This window comes from Scleropages formosus, chromosome 12 (genome assembly GCF_900964775.1).
Source record: "Scleropages formosus chromosome 12, fSclFor1.1, whole genome shotgun sequence".
NCBI classification, from domain to species: Eukaryota; Metazoa; Chordata; class Actinopteri; order Osteoglossiformes; family Osteoglossidae; genus Scleropages; species Scleropages formosus.
In genome coordinates this window covers 2,045,899-2,072,500 of record NC_041817.1, presented here as the reverse complement: position 1 = coordinate 2,072,500, position 26,602 = coordinate 2,045,899, and the positions used below count along the sequence as shown (strand labels likewise).

Here is a 26,602-nt window from a genome sequence, read left to right as displayed (position 1 = left end):
AGATCATCACGCATGAGTTAGCATTCTCTTATTGAGATTACTTGGCAGTGGATTGGTGTCCCATCCAGGGTGTACCTTGCCTTACCCCCCTGTGCTACCAGGGTCAGTTCTGGACCGCATTGATCCTGCGTTGGACATGTGGTTATTGATAATGGCTGGCTGGATGGATGAAGATGACTGAATTGGTCCTTTGAGTTTCTGCCTACTACAGAGCTGAATGATCAGTGTTTTTATCGTGGAGGGAGACAAAGCAAGGAGTGTTGAGGACAATGATGTTCTTCAACAGGGTGGGGATGTTAAAGGACATTAGTAGAAATGCGCACGTTGTCAGACTGGAGCAGAATCTTTTGGAGCAGGGGGCGGCGCTTGAGAATTGGTGGTTCTGTTCTTGATGAGGTGCATGGCTTGGTCTGCACTCAATGTAAGCATATCCCATGGGCTCAGCTGTAGCATTTAATGTTACACACCATGAGGTCATGTCTCTGCTAAGGCTACCGTACCTTTGTTTGCCCAACAGAACTGGGTGGAATTTGATATTACCACTTTCACATCGCAATTACTTGTCTCGGGCAGGAGCCCGATAAAACGCCTAGCTCCATCTTGAGATGTGTGGCTCTGTGAAAGAATACCCAGCATCCCCTGCAGGTATTAACCTGCTTTGAACAACTGATCCATTAAACACTCACTGAAGTAAGAGCCCCTTTGTGAGGGACTCCGTAGATCCCCAGCGTGCATTGCTCCCCGGAGGACGCCACTCTCCGACAATAGCCCTGGTGTGTCCTGCAAGGAGGTCACCGGCTTGCAGAGGGGAATAAGGGGGGGAAAGAAGTGGAGAGAGAAGAAGGAGAGGGTGTGTGTTGTGGCTTTACATTCCTGTTCACCCCCATCCGTTCTTTCTCTTTGGGGCTCCACAATTGGCACTTTGTGTCTCTGCTTAACGGCTCGAGGCTGCCGCCGTCGCCGCTGCTGCTTTACACATTCTGGCTGGTGCATTCCTTCGGACTCCCTCCCTACCCCCCGGGGCCAGTCATGGAGGTCGGAGAAGACCGTTCCCCAATCTGCCAGTGCCAGAGAATGTCTTGGCTATTGGTTTGCCTACAAGATGACCCCCCAGAGAATGCCCCCCCAACTCCTCTCGCTCTCTTTACCTATAGCTGCCAATGCTTAGGGTGGAAGGGGAGACCCATCCTGCGAAGGTTAAGACTATGCCGCCGCACTGGAAAAGGAGACGGCTCTCTGTAAATTCGTTCTGGTCCTCGTCATCACACGTGGCTGCCGGTGGGAGCCGAGCGCCCCGCTGCATCCCAGTTCTTGCATTCCTTCCAAAAGCTACACCATTTCCTTCATACGCTCATTTTTCGCCATCTTGACGCTCGTCCATTGGAAAGCGGCTTCGAAGCATTGATTCCGCAGCCTTCTTTTCTGATGATGCAATGGTTTTATGAGCTGATGTCACTTGTTGGAAACTTGGCCTGTTTGCGTCAGAAACGGGGGTCGGGCTTTTGCTTTGATGCTTTATTAATGCTTTACGTTGAGGAAGTGTGATGTTCGATGGACTTTTCCTCCGCTTGACGCTCACATGCATTTCAACCTCAGTCCCAAAATGTGCATGTCTTCTGGATTTTTTTTTTCTTTTTTTGATTTCTCTTGAGAAGATCAAAGAAGTAACGCTTCCTGCTTCTCTTGCGAACATTGTACACTTGACTAATGAAGCTCATACATTTCCTGCAGATCGTTTCCTCCTGTCAAAATAATCATAAAAACCACAACCCACAGAACCTTGAATTATCGTACCTTTGTCCCCCGCAAGAGAACAGCCATACGCTGTTAATGATTACCAGTGTCATTTTGTGTTGTTCAGATCAACATAAAACAAGGACAAAAACACTTCCAGTTAATAAGGATGTGTTGAACAAAGCTGAGGCCAGTCGACCTTTGTCGCATCTAAAGTATTTTTCTTGTTTCTATTTTACATGTAATCAAAGGGCAGTTATGTCTGCAATCCAATTTATCACTGCACTTTGAATTAAATTATCAAATTGACTTACAGCAAAGCATTAGCAATACACTATTCATAGTACAAGCCTATTCTGTGCTCCTTTTGACTTGTTTGACGGAACTGTTTTTTTTTTTTTTTTTTTTTTTTTATAATTGAAGGTACATTTTTCAATACTGTTTTGCAGTGAAGTCAAAAGAAATCAAATCAGAGTAAAACTTCTATATTTGTCTCCATTTCTGTTTCTCCCTGCGTCTCAGAAATTTCGGAGGAGAGTGCAAGAATCGACCCAGGTCCTCAGAGAACTGGAAATTTCATTAAGAACCAATCACATTGGGTGAGTGACGAACTGTTTACAGACCGGTACCGGGATGAAATAAGTGGCACGTTCAACAAAAAAAAAAATGCAGTGTTTTCTCAACTGAAGTTAAGATTCCTGGTTAGAAAAGGGACTTTATAATAATCCTTTAAAGTTATTCAAATGTACAACAGCCTGTGATCAATTTACAGGGTTTCCCCCACTTATACTCTTTGTTCTGTCCGACCTCTTAAAGTGCTGTTATGAACAGTGTGGAAACACTGCACTAATAGACTTGTTTGACTAGAAGCAGCATGTCATTTTTTTTTCAGCACTTTTTTTATCACAATATGAATGAACTGTACTTATTAACAATTGAAATAAATGGTGGTTGTTAAAGTATTTGCCACATTTTAGATTTTCACACGTTTAAATATTAAGTCGACATTTCATTTAATCTAATCTTGGGTTGTAGGGTCAAAGCCCATCAGAATGGTGGGTCCCCGGAGTTTGAAACTTCTGACAAACATAGTGCTGTTTGGATGGTGTTTTGCATAAAACTGTCCTTAGTCTGGAGAACAGGTCTTAGTGTAGGACTATGTGTATTCTTTCAGTTTCAGAGATATGGGTTGTAGGATATATCTGCATGAAACTCTTAAGTTTATCAGCATGTATTTGCTGAGGCTCTCTGGAAATAATACCATCAAAGGCAGTGTAATATTGAGCTGTGGATGAGAGAGAGGGACAGAAATGCAACATGGTCTTATTATATGATTATATGTGATTTTGTTGTGACTTGGACAGTATTGAGCTCTTCCTATTGAATGTATGTTTTTTTTTTTTTTTTACATGGAGATTAGAAGTAAAGTGCAGTACGTATTGTAAAATATTACAAATATTACACTTGTATTATTTTTCTGGTTGCATTTTGCTCTGCGAGATCCTTTATTGCTGTGCCCTTGTTTCCAGATCAAAAAGCCAAGCTTTTTATTCCTATTTGTGTCTGGGTTTAATAAACTGCTAAGCAGTTAAGCAGTATCCAGATCATTGTGGGTAATGAGCCCTGATGCATGCTGGGAACTGGAAGTAGGATGATGGTTGGGGGGGGGGGTAAGCAGTGTTGCTGGAGCAGTGCAAGGTCAGTCCTGATCAGCCTCCCATGCTGACTGGGAACACGGCGAGAAACAGGAAGGCTGAGGCAGGGGGTCGATTTTTCCCGACCCCCCACCCCAGCGCAATAATAAGGACCCCGCTGCCAAGTGCTCTTACACAAGACACTTGCTGGAGGAAGAAAACATCTTCCCTACGCATACCCCGATAAAGAAGCTGTCCATCTGCATTTCTGCTACATTTCACAAAAGGATTTGGGGATACTTCGCGAAGTCTCGTCCATCTGCATCCTGCACAAAACAGCTTGAAAATGCATCCTGCAGAACGACACTGTCGCAGAGAAGAACTGCATTTTCACTTTAAATCAGATGCAATGAAACCACATCTAGTCTGGACTTCAGGGTTTGATACGGAGCCTTGAAATACGTTTGCTTTTGTTTGCAGTGGTGCGGTGGGATCCGCAACGACGCAGTTCAGTGACTCGGTTGCACTGATAAGGAAGCCGAAACGAGCCCTTCTCTGCGGACGGGATTCCGATGTCCGAGAGCATTAATGAATTTTAATTAGGCTTAGTGCCTGAGAGTATGGATCTCCTACGGTAACAATAAGTTTTTGACTTGGAAGTTAAATTGGGTTACCTGGCAGTGAGGTCATAACAGTGACCTCCCTGTAGTGATTGCACTTCATGGCCCTGCTGTTCATTAAATGAGAATTTAATCCAAATGAATAGACGGGTACAGTATAATCGTGTTGAAGTGACTCCATATACAATCTGAAAAGGAAAGTTTCTTTACTGAAACATGTCAGTAAGGTAATTTTAACCCTCAGAAGATGACGCATTTTTTCGTAGTTGTGCTTTATTGTTGTTTATTATTTGAAGTTCCAGCAACAGCAAGAACAGTAGTAAAATATTAGTAGAGGCAGTAGCAGTTTTTATTGCTGCTGTTTGCTGTAGCAGTATTGATTATAATATTGGATTCTACTTCTGTTTTTATTTACAAGACAGAACTGGTATAAGGACACAAATCAGTACACCACAAAAATCCAAATGTATACAGCAAGTGTACAGGGTGGAAATTTCCAAAAAGATGTATTTTCAGCTGTTAATACTGTACTTTTGGTAAATGATGAACACACACACACAGTCTGAAACTGCTTGCCCCATATGGGGTCGCGGCGAGCCGGAGCCTAACCCGGCAGGAGGGGGAGGGGACACACCCAGGACGGGACGCCAGTCCGTCACAAGGCACCCGAAGCAGGACTCGAACCCCAGATCTACTGGAGAGCAGGACCCCCTTAAATGATGAACTGTTGGTACAAATAGATATTGCAAGAGTGATCTTTTGACAGCATGGATATATCAGCTCATTCCCCCCCCCCCCCCCCCCCCCCCCAAACCTAAGTATGTATCTTATAGCACTGCACTTTCACTGTATCTTTGGGGATGTCAGTGAGGCTATTGCAGGGCCAGGGAGGTGACTGCCGTAGTCACCTTGTCCTTTACTCCGCGTAACACCTCAGGAAAAAAAAAGGCACCTAAATGAATAATTTTACCGTGATGAATGGCCTCCAAACATGACGAATAAATTTGGTACTATAAATATGGGTAACTGTATTTTTAGTTGCTCTGTTGACAGAGACGCAGCTAAACAGGTGCACTAGTAACCTGAGATGTGTGATCAGTTCAGTGGTGTTTCTTGTGGTTCAAGGACTGTGGTAATACCACAACAGAGGCCATTGTGATCCCATGTGTACTACCACCTCATTGTTTGACTTTTTTTTTTTTTTTTCTTTCTTTTTTTCCCTTGTCCTTCTTCTTTAGATGGGTTCGAGAATTCCTAAACGAAGAGAACAAGGGCCTCGACGTTCTCGTGGAGTACCTCTCTTTTGCACAGTACGCAGTCACGTAAGTCCCGTGTTCTGTGCGTTCGAATGGCGACGAGCGCAGTCCTACTGATTTCTCCTTAAGCAGTAGGCAGTCTGCCTGCTGCGCTCCCACGAGCACCGAATCATATTTGATGTGGAGTCTGGCCTCAAAAGAAATCTATTCCGTGTTTATTCACAGAGAGAAGATAAGTCACAAGGTCTGTAGTTGAAACCAAGGCTGCCGTTTGCTCTGTATTTAACGGCTTACTCTGTCTATGTCGACTGCACTTATTTCCTTTTAATACGTATTCGCTGAATGAACACATTCATTAATTCCTTCAGCGTACATTTTATTATCACTTTTAATAAATGTATGAACCTTTAAAGACAGACAAAAAAACCTCCAACAACCACCTCCCTCCTCCACATCTGCTTTTTTTTTTTTTTTGACCCTGGGGCCTCAGGACTATAATCAGTAGTGTCAAAACAGATATCTGCACATGACTGGGGGTGGTCTTTGAGGCCAATGTCTCATTTCCCTTTACTTTTAAAACAGCTATAGATGGAGTTTAAAGGAAAATACTATTTATATACCAGACCCCCCTTGGGTTTAGCACTGAATTGTTTGGGACACAGTGAAGCTTTTCCAGAGTGGACTCATGAGTCCCGTCACCACTGTCTGCCTGTCCCCCCTACGCTCACTTCACTTAAAGTGGAAAAACTAACGGAAGGAATTATTCTTATTAAAGTTTCATAGTACACTGGCACAACTTGTCTTTGCATTTGACTGAGAAGTTCAGGTACCTTTCTCAGAGGTACGGCGCTTGGGATCTCTGAGCCGTGGACCCCCTCCGCCCACCTGGACTGCTGCGGTTTCTCACCATGAGGTGGATTCCTCTTCTTTTCTCCCCAGCTTTGACTTTGACAATGCGGAGAACCCTTTGGAGAACGCCGTGGACAAGTCTAAGCCTTGGAGCCGCTCGATCGAGGACCTTAATGGCGGGAGCAACCTCCCGTCTCCCGTCAGCGGGAGCGGCATCTCGCGCTCCGGCCGGCACTCCACACTGCGGTAGGCGGCTCCCCAACCCCCCCCGGAGACACACACGCACCCACAGGCCCAGGAGCTCCCAGAGGAAAACTAAAATGCGTTTAACTTCTCGAGTTCCATCACAAGATGTCACACCTCTATAAATATTACATGTAATTATAAAGTACAGTAAAAACATTAACTGTTAAGAAGATGGTCAAGTGTTTTCTCACGGATCCTTTAAAAATCGATGTTACAGACAAATGGTTTTGTTGAAATCCATTTGCATATCTTAGGTTAAGGTGGATATACAGTGTTTACCCAAAGCGAAGGTATTTAGTAAAGCAGCAGATGCCCTATGAGCACGAGAATCTGCAACCGTTGTTCTGCCAGCACCACATGTAATCTGAATGCTTCCAGTCCAATTCCACGAGGGCTTCTGCTGTTTTACTGTTGACATTGGTGCAGCATTTTCTTGTAAAACTTCCTGCTGTGTCAGTGGGTGCAATTCTACAGTGCTTTGGATGGTAGTGTCAGATAAGGAGTATAAAATAATGCAAAATAATAACCTTCCAACATGTTTTTCTTATTCAGTCTGCTGCCAGCCTCTTGCTTGATGATGGTGGTGTTGTTTCTAAGGTCTTGATATCTTTGCTTCATCAGTGAGGGCTTTTGTGTGTACACACAGACACACTCACACTGCACATGACTGCTGAAAAGCGCCTTTGAGGAGTCATGGGGTTTAAGCCTTTAAAAGGCTTAGTACATGTTTCTGGGTTGCATGGCAGGCGTGTGTCTGTGGAGGGAAATCCATACGTTCTTTTGATTTACTGACTTGCTGTGGGCCTTTCAGGAGCTCCGTTAAGAAACTTGACGGGCCTTTGTGACACATCAGAGCGCGATCCTGCGCTCGCTCTTTCTCTGCTAATGAACATCCTGGGAATACCCGTCTCTCGGAGAGCGTGGTCTGTGACCGGGCTTCGCTCTTGTATGTTGGTGTTATATTCTCTCACATACAGCCTCCTCATGGTCCAAAATATTGGTAATTCCCTTAGGATTGGAACATGCCTAGCATGCGTTAAGTGGAATTGCTGACCCACTTAAAAAAATTTTTGGCTTATTGTCATCTGAGTTATGATAAGTAAGTTAAACTGCAACTTATTTGACTGGCTTTTTAATGTGTTGCTACTGTTTGACAGTGAATATTCCCCTAAGTGTATAGTCTGTCAGCCAGTGCTTATTTTTAGGTATATTTATATTACAAATATGTACCATGTTTATACTAGTATATAATTCAGTATCTGTGCAGATAAGCTTTTGCAAGATTGTTTTCAGTTATTAGTTTGTTCTTTCCAGGCATGAGGGTGAAGGGGCTTATGTGCAGTGGAAAATTTAATAAAGGGTTCCAATTTTCAGTCTGTTTTGTGGGATTTCATGGAGAGATGGTTCTGTATTTTTGTTGTTAACTGTACCCTTGGTACATTCTTCCACAGTTTGCCCGTTTGTGTTGCTATGCAAATGAAGGCAAGTTTCTTGACATCTTGTAATGCGTTGGTTCTGGACTTCCATCCTGGGGAGTGTCCAGGTTTTTTGTGAACTTAAGTCTGTAGAGCTGCTGCCTTTGAATAAAAAGGTGGTGGGTTAGGGATAATACTTCTGAGTAGGGTAACGTGCCCTAAACTGCTCCAATAAAATGACTCGGCTATATAAATAAATAAATGATTGTATGTAGCTTAATATTCTACATTGCTTTCGAGGAATGGGTCACCTAAATGAACAAATGTAAATGCAAGCACTCCACTGATGAGGCGTAATATGGCCTTCTTGAGATTGTTGGACTGAAGACAGCTGGTGAACCTGCACACGCACTGTAATACAACCCGGGTTCAGATATGCTGCTGTAGGAAGCACTTCTACTTGACATACAGCAACCGTACCACATTTAAATTTTAGTTTCAAGTGTCTTGGTGTTAAGCTACTCGCAAATACTTACGCATTTATACAGCTAAGCAATTTCTTCTGGAGCGATCCCTGGAGTTTACCTCACTCAAGGGCATTAGAGCAAGAGGTGAGATTCGAACCCGGGTCCTTTGAGAGTAAGGCAGAAGCTCCAACCACTGTTCCCAGCACGGAGCAAAGTGGTTCTATGGGGAGCGATGGCCACAGTCCGTCCCCGTGGGAGCGACTGTTGTCTCCCCATTGTAGGCTTATGGTGTTTGTGTTCCATGTTGATGATCTTTCTTTCTTCGGTTAACGTCTTTGTTATCGTTCCAGAAACAGTGCGCGTAATGCCCAAAGAAACAAAACGGTAGCATGCTTTATTTCAAGCCCTTGTTCTCACTGAACAATGCTAGCTGCTTTACAAGAACATTTCATTTACTGCACTTTTGACATGACCGTGTAAAGTGAAATTTGAGTACTCCCAAGAAAACTTTTGTGGCTTCAGGTTTCAATCCCTCATGGCAGCATGAATGTTTGCTTCCAGAAATTGCTAACTATGGTCATAAAATGACATTTATGACTGTTTCACAACTGAAAATGTTTCCAGTGTACAGATGCAAACTGTATCTCTTAAGATAACTTACATTAGTCTCTTTGTGCATATTATTTTGTTAAACGTGCAAAATTCTCCTGAACCATCAATGAAAAATTAAACGACATTGAGCAATATAAAGTGCCATTTAAGTGTTCACAGGGCAGATGGAATGCTTTCCCTATTACTGTTTACATTTTTGAAATGAGGGCTTTTTACCTCTGCTTCAGAAGTATTGTAGCAGTCAAAGTATGTTGGATAATTTATTGTTAAGAAAAGCATTTAAATCTTTAAAGAAAGTTCACGGTAGTTTTACAAAACTAGTTTATCAGTGTGGTACGTGACTGAAGTGAACAAGCTGTCGTCAGTGTAAGGAGCACTATGTTTCGTCCCAGAATTTTTTGACTTAATTCTGAGCTGACACTTTTTCCATAGCAGGATGCGGTGTTTGACCCATTTATTCAGCAATGTATTTTTACTGGAATAATTTAGGGTTGGCACCTTCATTATGGGTGCTATGGCAGCAGCTGGGAGTGTCGTTTGAACCTACAACCCTCCGGTTACAAGTACATGTACTTAACCTCTATCCTGCAGCTGCCCTTGTATAAATAACACTTAGGCTTTTTTATAAGTTTCAGTTGCTGACATATAGACTGTATATGTTTTACCCTATGGCAACAGGAAAAAAATATTGAAAATAAAAACTGAATGAAAGAACACTTAAGGTTTTATTTTGGGTTTAATGAAGATGCTCTATAAGGACGTAGTTTAAATGTGTTTTCATCATACTTGAGATGATGAGAGCTTTCACCACTTCTTTGGGTTGTGTATAAAAATGGCTGGTCTGTGAATACTTCACATCTGTTTGGTGGTAAGAGTTAATTAGCCGGATAAGTGGCTTCTTTCTTCCCCCCACGCAGAACTGCCGTTTTCATAGAGCTGTCTTACCGCACTCCTTCGAAAAGCCGACGCGGGGATCGATCTGCAGAACCTGACATTTAGTGAGAGAGGCTCCATTGAAGGTGAACTCTCAAGGATGTGTGGCTCAGCTATTAGCATAAAGTCAAGTGATTTTTGAGCTCTGAGCTCAATCTTCTGGTGAGGAACAGCAGCAGATGGATGTAGGGTCTTGAGACCCTCCTTCGGTTCAGAGAAGAACGTGTCTCCTGGATTTTCTGTTGTTAAAGGCTCTGCTGAGCACTGGCATGCATGCAAATCACCCCATAACACTGCATGCAGCACCACTGTTAAGTACAACACCCTCCCGAGGCTTTGCACTTCAATCCCCTTGCAAAAAGAAAAGAAAAAAAAAAGAGAGATAACACTACATAGAGTCCATTGGAAGTCACTTTGGAGAAAAGCTTCTGCTAAATAAATGTAAATGTATCTGTGTTAACATGTTGTGACCATATACTTTGAGTGTGGATTGAAAGAATGGAGGATTTTGGTGGGATTAACACACACGCTTGCCAGTCACAAAGCTTTGATTTATCCTGATTGTGATGGGTTATGGGTAATTCCATCCCTCGTTCTAGACTTCGCTATGAACTCCCTCGTGTTTTTGTACGGAGCAAGTTGTCACACACGTTTGGATTGAGGTCATTCTGTAAAGCTGCAATTCGTTCACTTTTCCAGGTGTAACACTCTTCCGAGCCGGAGGACGCTGAAGAACTCCAGATTAGTGTGCAGGAAGGACGACGTTCATGTCTGTATCATGTGTTTACGGGCCATCATGAACTACCAGGTGAGAATTTGCTATCGCTCTTGTTAAAAAGCCAGCACAGATGTGTTTGTGGCCTCAGCCAGCTTATTGCAGGTCTTACTGTGCCCAAGGTAGCCCTATATGAGGAACATGGAATCTTTTTTTTTCCCCTTCTCCCCACACACTCCGTGCGGTCCCGCAGTACGGCTTCAACATGGTCATGTCCCATCCTCACGCTGTGAACGAAATTGCACTGAGTCTCAACAATAAAAACCCCAGGTGAGCCTTTGTGAAACCTGTCATCGACACCACCCACCGGCATGATCCATTTAAATTGCCTGCGTTTAAAAGAAACCTTCAGTGGTTCCATGGCACAGCTTTCCCACAATGCATCTCTTCAAGATGAATAGTGATAGATCAGTCAACCCTAGTACTTTCTGGTTAGGGCTTAGTCTCCTGTCATGCAGCAAGAATTTTCTGAATGTCATTAGCCTCCCTGAAGTGTCCGCCACTAATGTATTTGTCTTCTGTAAGTCAAAAGTACCATGTTGTTGGCATGGTTCCGTCTCACGTGTCAGAAATTAAAGCTATTTGTACAACTTCGATTTAATCCAAAAATTAAATTCAATATTCCGTATTAATTTATAGGAAGTTTAGGCATCACCTTTTGAGTTCTGCTGTTGAATACATTGTAAATAAACTAATATGAAAGTGGTAAATTTTAAAGAAGTTCCGTTTTGCATAAGATTAGTACACTTGTATCTTTGGTATTTTTTCCCCTTTTCCCCCCCCCACAGCCGTTGAATGTTTTAATGATTGAAATATGATGCCATATTTTTATCAGCTTGGCCCATTCTGTCATCACTGTTGTCCTCATCACGTTATCGTACGTGTTTTCTGTTGCAGAACGAAAGCTCTTGTTCTGGAGCTGTTAGCGGCTGTTTGTCTCGTCAGAGGAGGTCATGAGATCATTCTCTCAGCATTTGATAACTTCAAGGAGGTACGAGGACTTTCCCGTCCTAATGATTCTCAGTTTGCGGCTGCGCTTTCTTTCCGAGAGGCGCCGCTGTCGGTCCGCGCTGCTGCGGGAGAAACGTTCACAGCACATGAATGAATTTGTGATTCCAAGGAGTACAACCATTTTGGAACCCGAATCTGGGTTTCACAGCAAAAGTTGGGAAAGGAGGTGACCCTGCAAGAGTGTGCAGAAACTGCTGTTTGTTTTTGTTCGGTAATCTCTTTGGCCGACAGCTCGCAGATTTAGTAACTCGGTCCAGATACAGGGCTTTGTAATGTGGCGTTGTTTGACCCACTTGTGTGTTTGCAAGTGTTAAATATGTTACAGGGGGCAGCTGGTAGCATAATGGTTAGCTCTGCTGCCTTTGGACCCAAAGGTCACAGGGTCAAATCTCACCTCCAGATGTAGTACTCTTGAGCAAGGTACTTATGAAAAAATTGCACCAGTAAAAATTACACATGTAAATGGGTAAATAATTGTAAGCAACGTTGTAAGTTGTGTTTTTTTTTTTTCCTTTTTGTTTTAATAAAAAGGGTTCTGCAACTTTCACCAGTAATGCCAGTCAGATCCACAATTTTCTGCTGAAAGAAGGGCAGAGAGAAGGGTAATTGAATTTTTAAACAGACCTGGATAAAATATTTAACTGTCCTATAAATTGCCTATACCTTATGAAAGAGCTGGAAATAATTTCTACCTCTCAGACAGTCTCCCCCCCCCCCCCCCCCCACTCCCAATTTTAAGTTTTATTCCATTTATGTGTATACGAAGGGTGGTTTGTCATAGAACAAAAGATCAGTACACTAAATACACCATACAGAGTTACATTATAATATGGAATGATATGGATGGGTACAGATGTGCATTAGATACATCAAAATAAAAAAAATACCAGTTGAAACTATGTAGGTGACAACAAACAGAAGTAAAACCACATAAATTTGTAGTGTGTAACCCATTCCTTAAATAATGGTGTTGATTTGTTCCCTAAAGTCATTCCAATTGGGAGATTTCTGTTGTGATGGGATCAAATTACCTTTATTGGTAACGCAAATATACAATAAATTTAGTGTATTTGTAACAAAATTTGTATGTGTTCCACTTTGAGTGTTTTAATGTATTCATTCATTCATTCATTAATAGCCAGTGGTCCTGTACAGGGTTGTGAAGGGCCAGAGTGTAACCCAAAAGCACAGGGTATAAGACAGGCTAGGAGACGGTGCCTTTGTCTTTCACTCTCCAAAGCACGTGGACACTGCTAGCAGAGGTGCTGTGTCGTGTCAACAAGAAATGTTTCCCACTGCATCTTCATTTGACTGTGAATGAGGCTATATTTACGATACTGTATGGGTCACAACAAAGCAATGGTGCTTATATGGTCTTTACAGTTCATTTCTAAAAATTAGTATTGAAACTGGCTTTTAATTTGTAATTTATATTTGATTGGCTGAGATTTCTAGCGTGATGGGAAGTATAGACAGTAGTAGCTGCTTTTGTTATGGAAGAAACGTGACCACGTTAAACTGCTCGAAGGAACAGGTCTGCATTCATTGCCTGTATTAAAACGGAGGAGTCTCTCCACCAGCATTCAGACCCCACTTGTTGTACACTGTAGCTAGTAGTCATCATTTAAAAGGCTCATCACCTTCAGGTTAATACTGTAGAGACATGGTCAAAATGTGGAGTTTAATATTGCTTTCAACATTTCACACTTGTTTAATTCAATGTGTAATCAGTTGGAATTTTATTTTAAATACATAATAAAACTTCCAAATAGTCAAACATTCATTCATTCATTCTGCATATAAGCACATTTCTTCACCATCGGTATTACTGAGATCCTTATTGTGTTTTCTGCTGTTTCACAATAAGAAAGAGACAGTGTCCATTGTCCTCCCTTTCAACATTTCCATTGTGACAGCTCGCAGGATGCTCTTGTCCTTTGATTTGTATAAAACCCTCTCTTGATGGTCCGGGACAGGGTCGGGCTGTGTGGCGGGCTGGCAGCGGGGCGCTGGACGCTGCGTAAGCCGTCTGACAGGCCGTCCTGCTTCCTCTGCCTGGAAGGCAGGTCATTGTGCCTTGGCGGCCCACCCTGCATCACCCTCCTGGTGGTCACGGGAGATGCTGTCTCCGAGTAACTCTTGTTTCCCTACCTGTGTGGATATGTTTATCTCGGGGTATGAAAATACGGGTCGGGTAAATCACCCACATCTTACACCACAGGGAGTCTCCCAGATCTTTTTCTCTGTATTGGTGACTTCTCTAAGTGGAAATTCCTCCAGATAATGTGTTGTGCAGCAATAATGTTTGTTTCTGGTCTGGTGCCAGAACTTGCGCTGGGATTCCTTGTTTAATCAGTCTGAATGTAGTATAGCAGATACGGGACACTCATATGTTCTCATATTAAATGGATTCTGCTAATCCTGTGGAGTTTTGGTCATTAAGTAATTGTTTCTCTTCCTTTTTAGGTCTGTGCTGAGACGCAGAGGTTTGAGAAACTCATGGAGTACTTCAAGAATGAGGACAACAATATTGACTTCATGGTACTGTTCCATAAAACTTGTAAATGCTTGTGAATAACGCAAATTGCGACTAATGGTTGCAGAATGAAAACGACTGGACTGTTGATAATGGGGTAGCAGGTGATGCAGTGGCTGGTCATTGCTTTGCAATCAGAAGGCTCCTGTTTCAATTCCTAGCACCCTTGATCAAGGGCCCACTGAACGGATACCGTAGAAATACCGTGCTGTAGTAACTCATTTAAACAGTGCTCATCTAACATTGACTCACCTTGGACAAAAGCATGAGATGAATACTTTTACTGCTGTTTCCTTTCATAAGATCATAGTTTTTAAATGTCCAGTCTAAAAGTCTTTAGTGCTGGTCTGTGGAAGTAGGAGCAAACTGACAGCTCTCTATGCACTGTTTCGGTGTTTGCCAAAAACATTATGGCCTGTGTGTCACCAAGGTGACCGGTAGTTGAGTCATTCATACAAGTAATATTGAAGTGAGAACTGAAAACATATTCAGATCAGTTTTGGTAGTTCAGTGTTCATAAAGGATCTCCACGAGCACAGTGTGTACTTAATTTACATTTATTTACTTTGATGGTTTTCTCCAAAGCAAATTCCAATGAACTCTATGTAGTGTTATGAGCCCACACACCTTATTCACCAAGGTGACTTACACTCCTAGATACACTACTTACACTGGGTCACTCATCCATACATCAGTGGAACACACTCTTTGTGTATCACTCTCACACTATGGGGAACCAGAAGAGCATGCCTTTGGACTGTGGGAAGAAACCCACACAAACACAGGGAGAACATTCAGACTCCACACAGACTGAGTGGGGATTGAACCCACATCCTCTTGCACCGCCCAGGCGCTGTGAGACGGCAGCACTACTTGCTGTGCCACTGTGCCACCCACTTAATATGTGAACAGAATCTACTTCCTCTTTACCAGGTGGCTTGCATGCAGTTCATCAACATTGTGGTCCACTCTGTAGAAGACATGAACTTCAGAGTGCACCTGCAGTATGACTTCACTAAGCTTTGCCTTGATGAGTACTTGGATGTGAGTATATGATCTCAGCTTGGATTTCTACCTTTATGTTGTCTATTTAGAGGGAGTATTCCCTTCTGATGGAACTGTGATGGAGTCGCAGCCTCCAATGCTGTACCTTAACCCAACTTTTCCCTCTGTTTAGAAACTAAAGCACACTGAGAGTGACAAGTTGCAAGTGCAGATCCAGGCCTACTTGGACAATGTGTTTGATGTTGGAGCTCTCTTGGAGGATGCTGAAACCAAGAATGCTGCCCTGGAACGTGTGGAGGAGCTAGAAGAGAACATGTCCCATGTGAGGAGAATAATTTATATCTCACCAGTCCTACATTATCTGCAAAGAGTTCATGGTGGCATTCCTAAATTGTGGTTATGGGGAGAGGTCAGTTGAGTTCACCAACCACGGTACTGTTATATTAGTCTAAAAGTTATTTGTAGTCTTGGCACAAAGGGCAACCTACAGTAGAAACATTTGTGGACCTACATTTAGAGAAATAATCAGGAACAGGCATTTGCCCAGAGATGCCATCATGCAGCTCTTCTTAGACTTTACTACCTTAAGATGTTTATACACCATACTCTCAATGCAAGTTACCATCAAAGCTCATCCATGTTATGCTGTGCTTTGTCATGAATGTTAGAAAGGTTTGCTCTTTTCAGACTGAGAAACATGAGTAATTACAAGGAGAAATGACAATTTCAGCTGTGTTCTCTGGTCAGCTTGTGGTCACTTGTACTGAACCTCTGCTCTGCCAGATGACAGAGAAGCTGCAAGACACAGAGAACGAAGCTATGGCCAAGATAGTGGAGCTGGAGAAGCAGCTGATGCAGAGGAACAAGGAGCTGGAAACCATGCGGGTGTGTCTCTTGGGTGAATGGTGGCAAATCGCAAGCCTACTTAACACCTCTTTTCCCACATAAGTTGAAATTGTCAGGACGTTGGAGATCACATGTTATCTCGAGCAGGCTGAACAAAGTGTTTCTACAGCATGGAGACGTATGATATTTTAAGATGTGGGCACTTGATTTTCCAGACCTGAGTCTGTGAACATGCAGTTCATGGGGAGACCAGGAGTTTGTAACAAGCTCTGGTTTTACACCCACTTTCTGATTTCCGCTCCTGCTCAGGAAGTGTACAAAGACGTGAACACCCAGGTGCACACGCTGCGGCGGATGGTGAAGGAGAAGGACGAGGCCATCCAGAGACAGTGCAACCTGGAGAAGAAGATCCACGAACTCGAGAAGCAAGGAACCATCAAGATCCAGAAGAAGGGTGATGGGGACATTTCTATCCTCGCCTCCCCAGGACAGGCTGTTAGCTTACCGCTAGGTGCAGAGGGAGTCATTGGGCCCTATGTGGGTGGCCCACCTGGCCTACACAGTACATTGCTACCGGGAATGGAACCATTAGCTCCGCCGCCACCTCCTCCCCCGCCACCAGTGCCTGGGACCGGTAGGTACAGGCTTCGCCGATCAGAAGCCTCCCTAGGCTTATGGTGCCACTAAATATTAAACTAATTGTCTGTGTCTAGAAATTAATTTATTTAGTAGATAATTTTATGCTAAATGATTCATAAAGCTTACGGTTTACTCAGCTGAAGCGTGAGTACGTTGCTCAAGGGTCCTTTCTGGGCCTTAAAATGCATTCTTCACCACTCTGCTGCCCTTTAATTAATAAACATCGAAGCTGGTCTTCAAGCTGTGGTATTTTGGCCTGGGAACGAAGGAGAAGGAGGCAGCCACATGAGCTCTTTATTTTCTTTTACTCTGCCATCCTTGGTTCAAGAGAGGAATCTTGACAGTCATTGTTATTCCACGCCTGTTTTACTCAGTGCTCTTCTTTGGTACCCCCCCCCCCCCCCCCCCCCCCCCCCCCCCCCCCCCCCCCACCATGTCTTTCTGTTCATCTGTCTCCTGTCTGCAGTACCAAATGGACCATCGGCTGCTCCTACACCACCACCGCCTCCTCCCCCGCCTCCGCCACCACCGCCTCCCCCTCCACCCCCAGGGCCTGCCATGGAGGTGTGCGCTCCGATGCCCCCGCCCCCTCCACCGGTAGCCCCCCCGCTACCGGGCTGTGGATCTCCTACTGTGATCTTCAACTCAGGGCTGGCAGGTAAAGCCATGCGGGCCATCTGGTGGAAGAGACTTGTGGGGGGTTATTATTCCTTGTCGTAGTATAAAGTCTGCACTTAAGTGTGGTTGAGTGCTGCAAAGTCTTACCTATTCCTGTATTTTTGTCCTCTTTCAAGTGCAAGTTATACATTACAGTACAAGTCAAAAGTTGGAGTACAGATGCTGGGAACTTTGGTTTTTGTCATGAGGCATTTGGATAAGTGTGAGGAAATGCAGCACCACGTTTTCCCAGCATGTCCCACAAATGTAGGACACTAGTCTGTTGCTTTGCTTTCACTCTTCTGTCCAGTTCATCTCATACTAGCATTTAATTTCAAACACTGGCTGAGGAGTACTCTCACTTTCACTGGCATGTCTATCATGACAAGAAAAACGCTGACCAGTGCCTAGCTCGCTGTGCTGGTAAATAGAGTCCATAAGAGTCCCAAGTTTCCCAGTGCTCTTTAATAAGAGCTTGGAATGTGAGTTCGTAACACTCGGGTGCAACAGATGCTTCGCAGTCCAACAAAATCCTCCTGCACTTGTTCCTCCAGGACCACGAGTTGAGTTGCTCTATCATTAGGCTAGCGGTATACTTAGCAGCAGTTGGAGTGATTAGTGTAGAAACGTAAAAGGAGTATTTCCTCCCACGCAGTTCAACAAATGGTATTTCAACTGGAGTGTTTCTAGAAGTTTGTGGGGTAGAGAAATCCTGCAAACGCTGCAGTTCCGTTTGAATGGAATTCTTGAGTTTGCTGTTTTCCTTTGCGCTAAATGCCTCTTCTCTGCTCTTTTTTCTTCTTCTCTGCCAACAAAGAGGGACCCATCAAACTGTTCTGTAGGTTTTCTCTGCTGCCCTGTTTTTCGTCTTCCTCTTTTCAAAGAAAATGGTATTTTCCGTTCAAAATAAAAGCATACTGTGACCAGGCCTTGTGTATCTGATGCAGATTTTCCTTGAACCAACCAGCCATAAAATTAGACCGTGCTATAGGAAGTCTGGCCATTATGATTCAGTGGTTGGTTTGAAACCAGAAGAGTATAAACTTTACCCTGCCGACAGTGCAGTTTTCCATATGAAACATATGACCAAACTGTTGCAGTTTCCCCTGCTGCACTGCTCCCTGTCTGTTGCCATGGTTACACAGTGGCATGACACATCAGCGATGGAAAGAGAATACATCAAAATTAGTACTTGAACTAGATGCCTTTATGTTGTGATTGAAGTGACAGCTGAAAATACCATGTTTCTGTGCCTTGTGCTGAGTTGTGGTTTTGTGTTTGAGGAGGGTGTGTCGTATGTCATTGCACGCTGAAGTAGATTTCTCTGTCTCTGGGGATGGATTAGATTCATGTGGATGTGTTGCTTATGTCTCGGTCGTTTTCTGCCACACGCCCAAGCCTCATCTCTCTGACTTCTGCCACAGTCTTGTATCTCATAGATGCTGTTTGCAGGTCTGTGTTGCAGATGGTCAGTATTCCAAACCACAATCATGAACCTGAAAGACACACTCTTGACCTGATTTGTTTTCAACCTTGGCCCTGGCAGACTCCTTTTCATGCTGGGATTTCTTCCAGATGAGGTCTTAGTTTTGCTGGATTGAGCTGTTAATGTCGATTAAAATCACATTACAGCAAACGTGTTATCCGATGACTCTCTTTTCTGTCAACGGAATTGGTTTAATTTGAGCAACTACTGCAGCAGTGAAAGAATCAACAGATGTCTTAATTTTCTATCTTGCAATATTTATACAGTAGTACTCCTTAAGCTATTTCAGTGATTAATCAATTTATTGTTACATGCTTAATCTCATTGAGGTTCATTTCTTTTGGCAAAGAGATTGAATAAATTGTATTGATACACACCTCACTATTTCCAGTGTTATCATGATTTTGGCTTCATGTGTTTGATAAATTTACATTTATGCAAATTGAATGAAAAAGGACATACAACTCGGCATACAAAAGTGTGCATTTCATAACAGGACAAGGGGCTTTAGATACAAACACAAGATTACCGAAGGTGTGCAGCTTGTTTATCACCTTTTTTTCCTGGCACACATTACTGAAGTAGCTGAATATAGAAAGGCGTACAAATAGCAGCCTATACAGGTAAAAGTAACATGTAGTCCTGAACTGATTTAAGACACTCAGGATATTAAAGTAGTTTTGAAAAAGATGTTTTACCCCTTTTTGAAGGCTGAGGAGGGATTCAGCACCTCTGAGAGACAAATGGATATTGTTCTACCATTTAGAGGCTATGGCAATACAACCGGGCACAGAAGTCTGAGTCCACCGTGTTTGAGTTAGTGGCTTTGATTTGTGCGGATTTAGTCATCTACTAAATGACAGCAAGTTCAGTGAAACAAGTTTTACAGAAGGGGTTGCCAGGATCACTTTTGAAAACCAGTGCTTTTGGAATGTCATGGCAATATTAGGCCATACCCTCCCTATGTAGATCGCTGGCTTCTGATTGGCTGTGCAGCTTTAACCTCCAAGTGATGTCTGAGGAATATTGGGGAACATTGAGGAACATGCTTGTTTTTCGAACCCTGACCAGTCTTCCTGCCTCTTTGCTTGCATAGCGGTGAAGATAAAGAAACCCATAAAGACGAAGTTCCGCATGCCGGTGTTTAACTGGGTCGCTCTGAAGCCCAACCAGATCAATGGGACAGTCTTCAATGAGATCGACGATGAGAGGATCCTCGAGGTAAAGTTTTTCTCACTGCGTGCGTGTGAGCACATAAGTTAACATTAATGCCAAACTGATTATTATTCACAACATTGCAGTTTGTTCTTTTCATGGTTTCCATTTCTACTATTCATGTATTTAATGATACAGGTAGCTAATCCGTTGATCAGATTTTTGTACATGAACGCAGTAACTGTGAATAGTAGGTGTGGACACTTGGCCCACTACAGTTCACTGGAATCTACTGAGGGGCACAAGTCGGCTTTCTTCTGTCCACTTAGATACTAGTAAGTGGACTTGTCTTTTACCAGTTCAGCGGAGGTGATGAAGGTCTAGACAGACACAAAATGATCATTTATGGCAAATCCTGAAATTACCACATATGTATAACATTTTTTCCACACCCTTTTCTTACAACTTCTTCTTTCTACCATCCAGGATTTGAACGTGGACGAATTTGAAGAGATGTTCAAGACCAAGGCGCAAGGCCCTTCAATTGACATGACGATGAGCAAACAGAAGGTTGTACAAAAGGGGCCTAACAAAGTGTCTCTGCTGGATGCCAACCGGGCCAAGAACCTGGCCATCACGCTGAGGAAGGCTGGCAAGATGCCCGAGGAGATCTGCAAAGCCATTCAGATGTAAGCCTCACTAAGGCTGTCAAAGGACATGTCTTTCATTGCTCCAGACAGTGTCTCTTTCATGCTGAATATGCAGTTTTCTTCTTAGTCAAGGTTGTTTTCCGAGAGAATGTAGGCAGTGTCCATTGTGTGTGTTTGGCAACTAGGGAAAAAAAAATTTTTAGCTATCAAACATTTCAAATAAGGAGAGTTCTACTGAAGCATGGTGAAGTAACCAGGGATACAACAGCAGAGCCCGTTTGGAGCAGCTTGTAGGCCCAAATGCAAGGGCTTCTGCCCTGTGCTGCCTATAGTCATTGTATCGCCCCAGAGTCTGTCAGTCAATCAGCTACGCCCCCCTCCCCAGGTTCGACCTGCGCACGCTGCCCGTGGACTTTGTGGAGTGTCTTATGCGCTTCATGCCCACGGAGAACGAGGTGAAGGCGCTGCGGCAGTACGAGCGAGAGCGGAAACCCCTGGAAGGCCTTACCGATGAGGACCGCTTCATGATGCACTTCAGCAAGATCGAGCGCCTCATGCAGAAGATGACCATCATGGCCTTCATGGGCAACTTCAACGAGAGCGTGCAGATGCTCACGCCAGTAAGCTACACAAGCAGCCTTGCTTTCAGAGCAGCCCCGTTTGAAGCACAAAGTACTGAGAGGTTCTGCCCTTAACTTTTTTTTTTTTTTTTTTTTTTTTTTTTTTTCTTTTCTTTTCTTCACAGCAACTCCATGCTATCATAGCAGCATCGGTGTCAATAAAATCCTCACAGAAGCTGAAGAAAATTCTAGAGGCAAGCACCTAATTGCAAACTGTTAGCCCCATCCCGTGTTAGCAGGTGATGGAACGTGTGCCTTCACTCACCTACGTTCACATTCCTCCTCCACAGATTATCTTGGCTCTTGGCAACTACATGAACAGCAGTAAGAGGGGTGCGGTCTATGGCTTTAAGCTGCAGAGCTTGGACTTGGTAACTTATTTTCACCCCCTCGTTTCTCTCTATGCCAAATGCCAGACAAATCCATTATTCATTGTTTCTTGTGTTTTTACCCCCCCCCCCCCCCCCTTTCATTAACTTAGCTCTTGGACACGAAGTCGACGGACCGGAAAATAACACTGCTGCACTACATTGCTAATGTCGTCAAGGAGAAGTATCATCATGTGTCCTTATTCTACAATGAGCTTCACTATGTAGAAAAAGCTGCAGCAGGTATTTAGCACCATTTGTAATGTGATTTCATGGAACTGTAGTATTAGTCCAAAGTTTGAGTACACTTGGGCAGAAGGGATTGCTGGGAAGACAATGTCGTTTCATTCGCTGATCGGAATTGTGTGGAATTGTGAATGCTTTGTGTTGTGCTCAAACTTCTGACTGGTCCTGTAACGAAAGCTCCTCCGAGTTACCATTGTGCTCTTGCCAATGGTTTTGTTGTGTTTTCAACTGTTTTCTGCCATGAGCTTGTCTCAGGGGACGGGCTCTGGTGGCATGCAAGCGTGTGAGGGTTTGTTGTTTGTGGAAGTGCTCCAAGCTCCATGTTATCTGCACGCTGCAGTGTCGCTGGAGAATGTGCTTCTGGATGTGAAGGAGCTGCAACGGGGCCTGGAGCTGACACGGCGCGAGTACAGCATGCACGGACACAACACGCTGCTTAAGGACTTCATTGCGGTCAACGAGGGCAAGTTGAAGAAGCTGCAGGATGACGCCAAGATTGCGCAGGTGGGTACTTTGTAAGTTGTACACACTGTGTGTGTGTGTGTGTGTGTGTGTGTGTGTGTGTGTGTGTGTGTGTGTGTTTTTCTAAATTCAAATTTAGAACGAATACCATGGCAGTCATTTTTTTTAACGAGTTTTTATTGGGAACCATCTTGTTTTCTTCCAAGGATGCGTTTGATGACGTTGTGAAATTCTTTGGAGAAAATTCCAAAACGACGCCTCCTTCGGTGTTCTTCCCCGTGTTTGTGCGCTTCGTCAAGGCCTACAGGGTCAGTCAGCTGCTTCACTGTTACACAACCTTTTCTTCAGCTTTTTCCTCTGCTGACGGCAGGGGGACGTTTAGAAGGAGTGGGGGAAGGGCCTGCTGAACCTCAGCACTGAAACTACTGACATGTATTTTTCTTTTCCTTCCAGCAAGCAGAGGAGGACAATGAGCAGAGGAAGAGACAAGAACAGATGATGATGGAGAAGTTGATGGAGCAGGAGGCCATGATGGAGCAGGAGGACCAGAAGGTGAGGGACTTTGACACCCTCTCATGGTTGGTCTTTCAATCTTGACCAGATGTGTGTGTCATACCAGCCATGAAACTGGCATCATGCGTGCAGAGCACGATGAGACTGGAAAACGTGCATCTGTAGAGGACTGTAACTCCTTGCGGAGATTGGAGCAGTTATACCTAACACGGTGTCAGTGAAAAGGAGTCGTATGGATCACTGTCTTCAGAATGCTGATGAAGATGTGATAGTAAGGAAGATGATTTGGATGTGTGGTGGTCCTCACTCATGATGGATCTGCTTCAGTGTGATCCGATTAGATTTTTGTGATGTCAGAGTGTAGAGGGGGTCTGTCTGTGTTGACAGATGTGCACAATCCATACGTCAATGATGTTGAGGGATCCTTCGCAATGTCGACTAAGGTTGTGCTCATCTTTCATATGGTTGACGATGTTGGGGCTTTGTCACTGAATGAATTTTTGTGGAAACCTGTCAAGTCGATAAAGTCAGGGATCACGGTTGACTCAGAATATTGGCAGATCTGTCACCTCGTGGTATAATACGATGACAGCTGCTGTAAAGGGACAACTGGTTTCTAATGAGCATTTGCTCCTCTCCAGTCTCCTTCCCACAAGAACAAGCGGCAGCAGCAGGAGCTGATTGCAGAGCTCAGAAAGAAGCAGGTCAAAGACAGTCGCCATGTCTACGAGGGGAAGGACGGGGCCATTGAGGACATCATCACAGGTAAAGAAAGGGAGCTGTGCACCTTGACAACACAGCTTCAGTCTGAACCTCTGCTGTGGACAGCTGCTCTAGAAACCCTACATGCGTTGTGTAGGTAACACCTGCACAGAGTTCATGCTTCAAGTTGCTAAAGCAACAGAGCCTTTATGCATGAGTTATCCAGCATTCTTGCTTTGTTAGTTGCTTTAAAATAGTTAAAGCACACTTCTAGAAAACTAACAATTTACCTAATACATCTTTAGTGCTCCTAATTAAAAAGCTTTGTCAGATTTATGGTAATGTGTATTGACAAGAGGCCTAATCTTATCTAAAAGTGTATGTTTTTGTGTGTGATTTGCTCATTTTGCTTTAACTAGATGACTAGTAGACAGGCTGGGCTTTAAGAGCTATGTGTGCTGGTTATGGGTTGTTTTTTTAATTTTAAATATTAAAGGTGGCCTTCCTTTTCCACTTTTGGATAAGAATTAACACAATGGCAAGAAAAATGCCTTAGCCACTGCTCCTTATGATATCATCTTAAAGAAAATATGGCAAAATAATGCTAAGGTCAAAATAAAATTGTGCAAAGGCCATCAAAATACAACTTGTAATGCTGTCTTTATGAATGGGGACATGTAACCTTAATGCTGTTCAAGTCCCAGGAGAACTGCTGATGAGCAAGATACTTTTACCTCTTCTGATCTTGTAAAATAATGTGATAATAATGATGAGGAAAGTAAGAAAAGATGAGCCCAGAATGCCTCAGAAGAGTTGGAATCGAGCTGAGCTGTAGAGTCCAGTTGCTGTGCCGTGCCGTGCTGTGCTGTGCTAACATGTTCCCAGGCTGTAGAAGCTGCTCCTCACTGTCCTGTCTTGTCTGGCTGTCGTTTCAATGCAGTGCTGAAGACCGTGCCCTTTACGGCCCGCACCGCCAAGCGGGGCTCTCGATTCCTCTGCGAGCCCACTCACACTGAGGAGTTCCATTACTAAACTTAATCTCTCTCTCACCAAGGTTACTGTAAACAGTAATAAATTAAAATGGGGGTGAAAAATCTGCACTTCCTAAATCTGTGTTCCCCCACCCCCACTCTCCACGGGTGTGTCCAGGCGACCCTCTACCCCCTTCTCAGCATGAAGAGGGGGGACAAGAGGGCATCTTCCAGGGTGTTGTCGTGTCCCCTTTGTGTCCACTCTGTCTGCCCCACCCCACTCATGCATGGAGAACATCGCCGGCGATTCTCACTCACCAGTGTGTGTGTGTGGACAACTCCGTGATGCATTCACTGTCATACACGAGAGCAAAGCAAAACATAGTGTCCCACAGGCACAAATCAAAGTGAACCTCACTTTTACACTAGTAAAAAGGAAAGATGTCCAAGCTGCTCCAGATGTTCAACACCGCAGCTGTTGCCCCCTGCTGTTGGATCGGCAGTATTACACTCAACATTTCCTTTGCTCACTTTTGTAAATTGCCGCAAGTGTTTCAAAAAAATTTTCCACATCAAGATTTGATGTGAATACAAGTGACCAGTGTTAATGTATAGCCAGAAAGAAAGCAGTGTAAAGTGTTCTCACTTTGCATGGTAATTTCATTTTAATAGAAACAATCACCTGTTGTGTACAAAACTGTCTGCACTTAGAGAACAGACTTTACATGTTGGGAAGCTCTCACATGTCTTTCTGTGTGTGTCTGCACTGTGAGTCCTCATTGTTTATGGGTGTATCACTTGTCTTGGATCTTGCATGATGTTGCTGCTGGCTTCTCTCCAACCCTGCCCACATCCCCTGCATCAGCCCGGACATGTGGTGGCGCCGCTTTCCATTTGTACCGCGTTAATCCCTTAGGTTCCCTCCAGTTGCATGAGGCCACCCACTCTTGTGCACGAAACACAAGTGGTGTTTTTGTTTTGACATCTCATCACATTCACCACTTTTGCACCACTAATGAACCAAGCCAGATGCATGTCTTTTACTATAACCGCAGTTTAAAAAATACATTAATCAATAATCAGAGTTAATTTCAGATGCTATGAATATTGACATGTACCTGGCCTGTTGCATGTTTTAATGTTCTGGGTTTGTACAGTAATAAGTGTATCCTGGGATAGTGGTGTGTTCATGCCATTTTGCTTTTTTTTTTTTGTTCTGCTGGAGCCTTTCTACAAAGCAGCCTGAGTTGTTACAAACAAATGCATCCTAATCGCTGCCCTTTGGCTGCAGTAGCAGTAACAGCCTCGAACCTCCTCCCTCGCCTTTGTCCCCATTACCCACGGCCGCTTCGCTTCCATAGCCAACCCGCCAGCAGGGCCCGGGTGAACACTGGTGTGGTTAGTTTCCTCGCCTCCGCTTCTATTTAACCTCCATTTTGTCTTCTCTTTACTCAGCCCTAAAGAAGAATAATATTACTAAATTTCCCAATGTCCACTCGAGAGTAAGGAACTCGTCCAGTAGCACCCCTGTGCTGATGGATGTGACCCAGACCTGGCAAGCACCTCTTTTTTTTTTTATCCTGTTATCCTCTTGGCTCATCTGTGATGCTCTGTATCTGTATTGTTCCAGAAGCTTTCCTTGCTCATAACATCATTTACAATGATTCTCTATGGCAACGCCTCCAGTCAGGGGAGATGGAATAATATTCAGTGTGAGGACAATCTAGCAGCGCGTGTGTGTCGGTGCTGTTTCTCTAACGTGCCACTCTTGGCTTCGGTGAAGCGATACACAAGTTCTGCTAAAATATACCTTGGATACATAACAGTATAAACAAAACAGGTTGTTTAGCATCAAAACCAGTACAATGGAGTAAATAATTTTACGATAATGCACTGTAGAATGCATCTAAGACATGTATCTGATTGGTAGGAAGTAAATTCCAATCCCTGCTCCAAATATTTCTGCAAAATAAACTAGATATATAAAATTTGTATTTAAAGTCATACCATCTTTACCTGGTATCGGCTGAATGGTATTTTTAGACTAGATTCTGGGTTTGACTGTAGCGCAGTTTGAATGTTCTCCCCCTTTTTGTGTGGGTTTTCTCCCACAGTCAGACTTCCTTCAGGTGGATTGACCCTAAACTGTCCAGTGCGTGTGGCATTCTGCCCAGGGTGTATCTGCATAATGCCC

General features: G+C 43.7%; 1 protein-coding gene across 7 annotated transcripts in view; it reads left to right on the top strand.

The window, feature by feature from the left end:
• fmnl2a (formin-like 2a) overlaps positions 1 to 26,602 on the top strand; it is a 53,908-nt gene that overhangs the window by 26,180 nt on the left and 1,126 nt on the right. Inside the window, exons 4-27 of one of the 7 annotated variants that reach the window (XM_029256600.1) lie at positions 2,257 to 2,333; positions 5,227 to 5,310; positions 6,184 to 6,339; positions 10,466 to 10,574; positions 10,735 to 10,811; positions 11,439 to 11,532; positions 14,019 to 14,093; positions 15,022 to 15,132; positions 15,266 to 15,415; positions 15,877 to 15,978; positions 16,249 to 16,573; positions 17,045 to 17,236; positions 18,053 to 18,073; positions 19,818 to 19,942; positions 20,363 to 20,565; positions 20,912 to 21,146; positions 21,272 to 21,340; positions 21,437 to 21,517; positions 21,628 to 21,757; positions 22,101 to 22,264; positions 22,429 to 22,530; positions 22,676 to 22,774; positions 23,377 to 23,500; positions 25,864 to 25,963. In XM_029256600.1, the coding sequence (XP_029112433.1) occupies positions 2,257 to 2,333; positions 5,227 to 5,310; positions 6,184 to 6,339; positions 10,466 to 10,574; positions 10,735 to 10,811; positions 11,439 to 11,532; positions 14,019 to 14,093; positions 15,022 to 15,132; positions 15,266 to 15,415; positions 15,877 to 15,978; positions 16,249 to 16,573; positions 17,045 to 17,236; positions 18,053 to 18,073; positions 19,818 to 19,942; positions 20,363 to 20,565; positions 20,912 to 21,146; positions 21,272 to 21,340; positions 21,437 to 21,517; positions 21,628 to 21,757; positions 22,101 to 22,264; positions 22,429 to 22,530; positions 22,676 to 22,774; positions 23,377 to 23,500; positions 25,864 to 25,963 (3,005 nt within the window). Of the gene's footprint in view, positions 1 to 2,256; positions 2,334 to 5,226; positions 5,311 to 6,183; positions 6,340 to 10,465; positions 10,575 to 10,734; positions 10,812 to 11,438; positions 11,533 to 14,018; positions 14,094 to 15,021; positions 15,133 to 15,265; positions 15,416 to 15,876; positions 15,979 to 16,248; positions 16,574 to 17,044; positions 17,237 to 18,052; positions 18,074 to 19,817; positions 19,943 to 20,362; positions 20,566 to 20,911; positions 21,147 to 21,271; positions 21,341 to 21,436; positions 21,518 to 21,627; positions 21,758 to 22,100; positions 22,265 to 22,428; positions 22,531 to 22,675; positions 22,775 to 23,376; positions 23,501 to 24,377; positions 25,964 to 26,602 lie in introns of those variants that run through there. The other 6 variants (XM_029256602.1, XM_029256601.1, XM_029256599.1 and 3 more) reach the window with 6 other exon arrangements.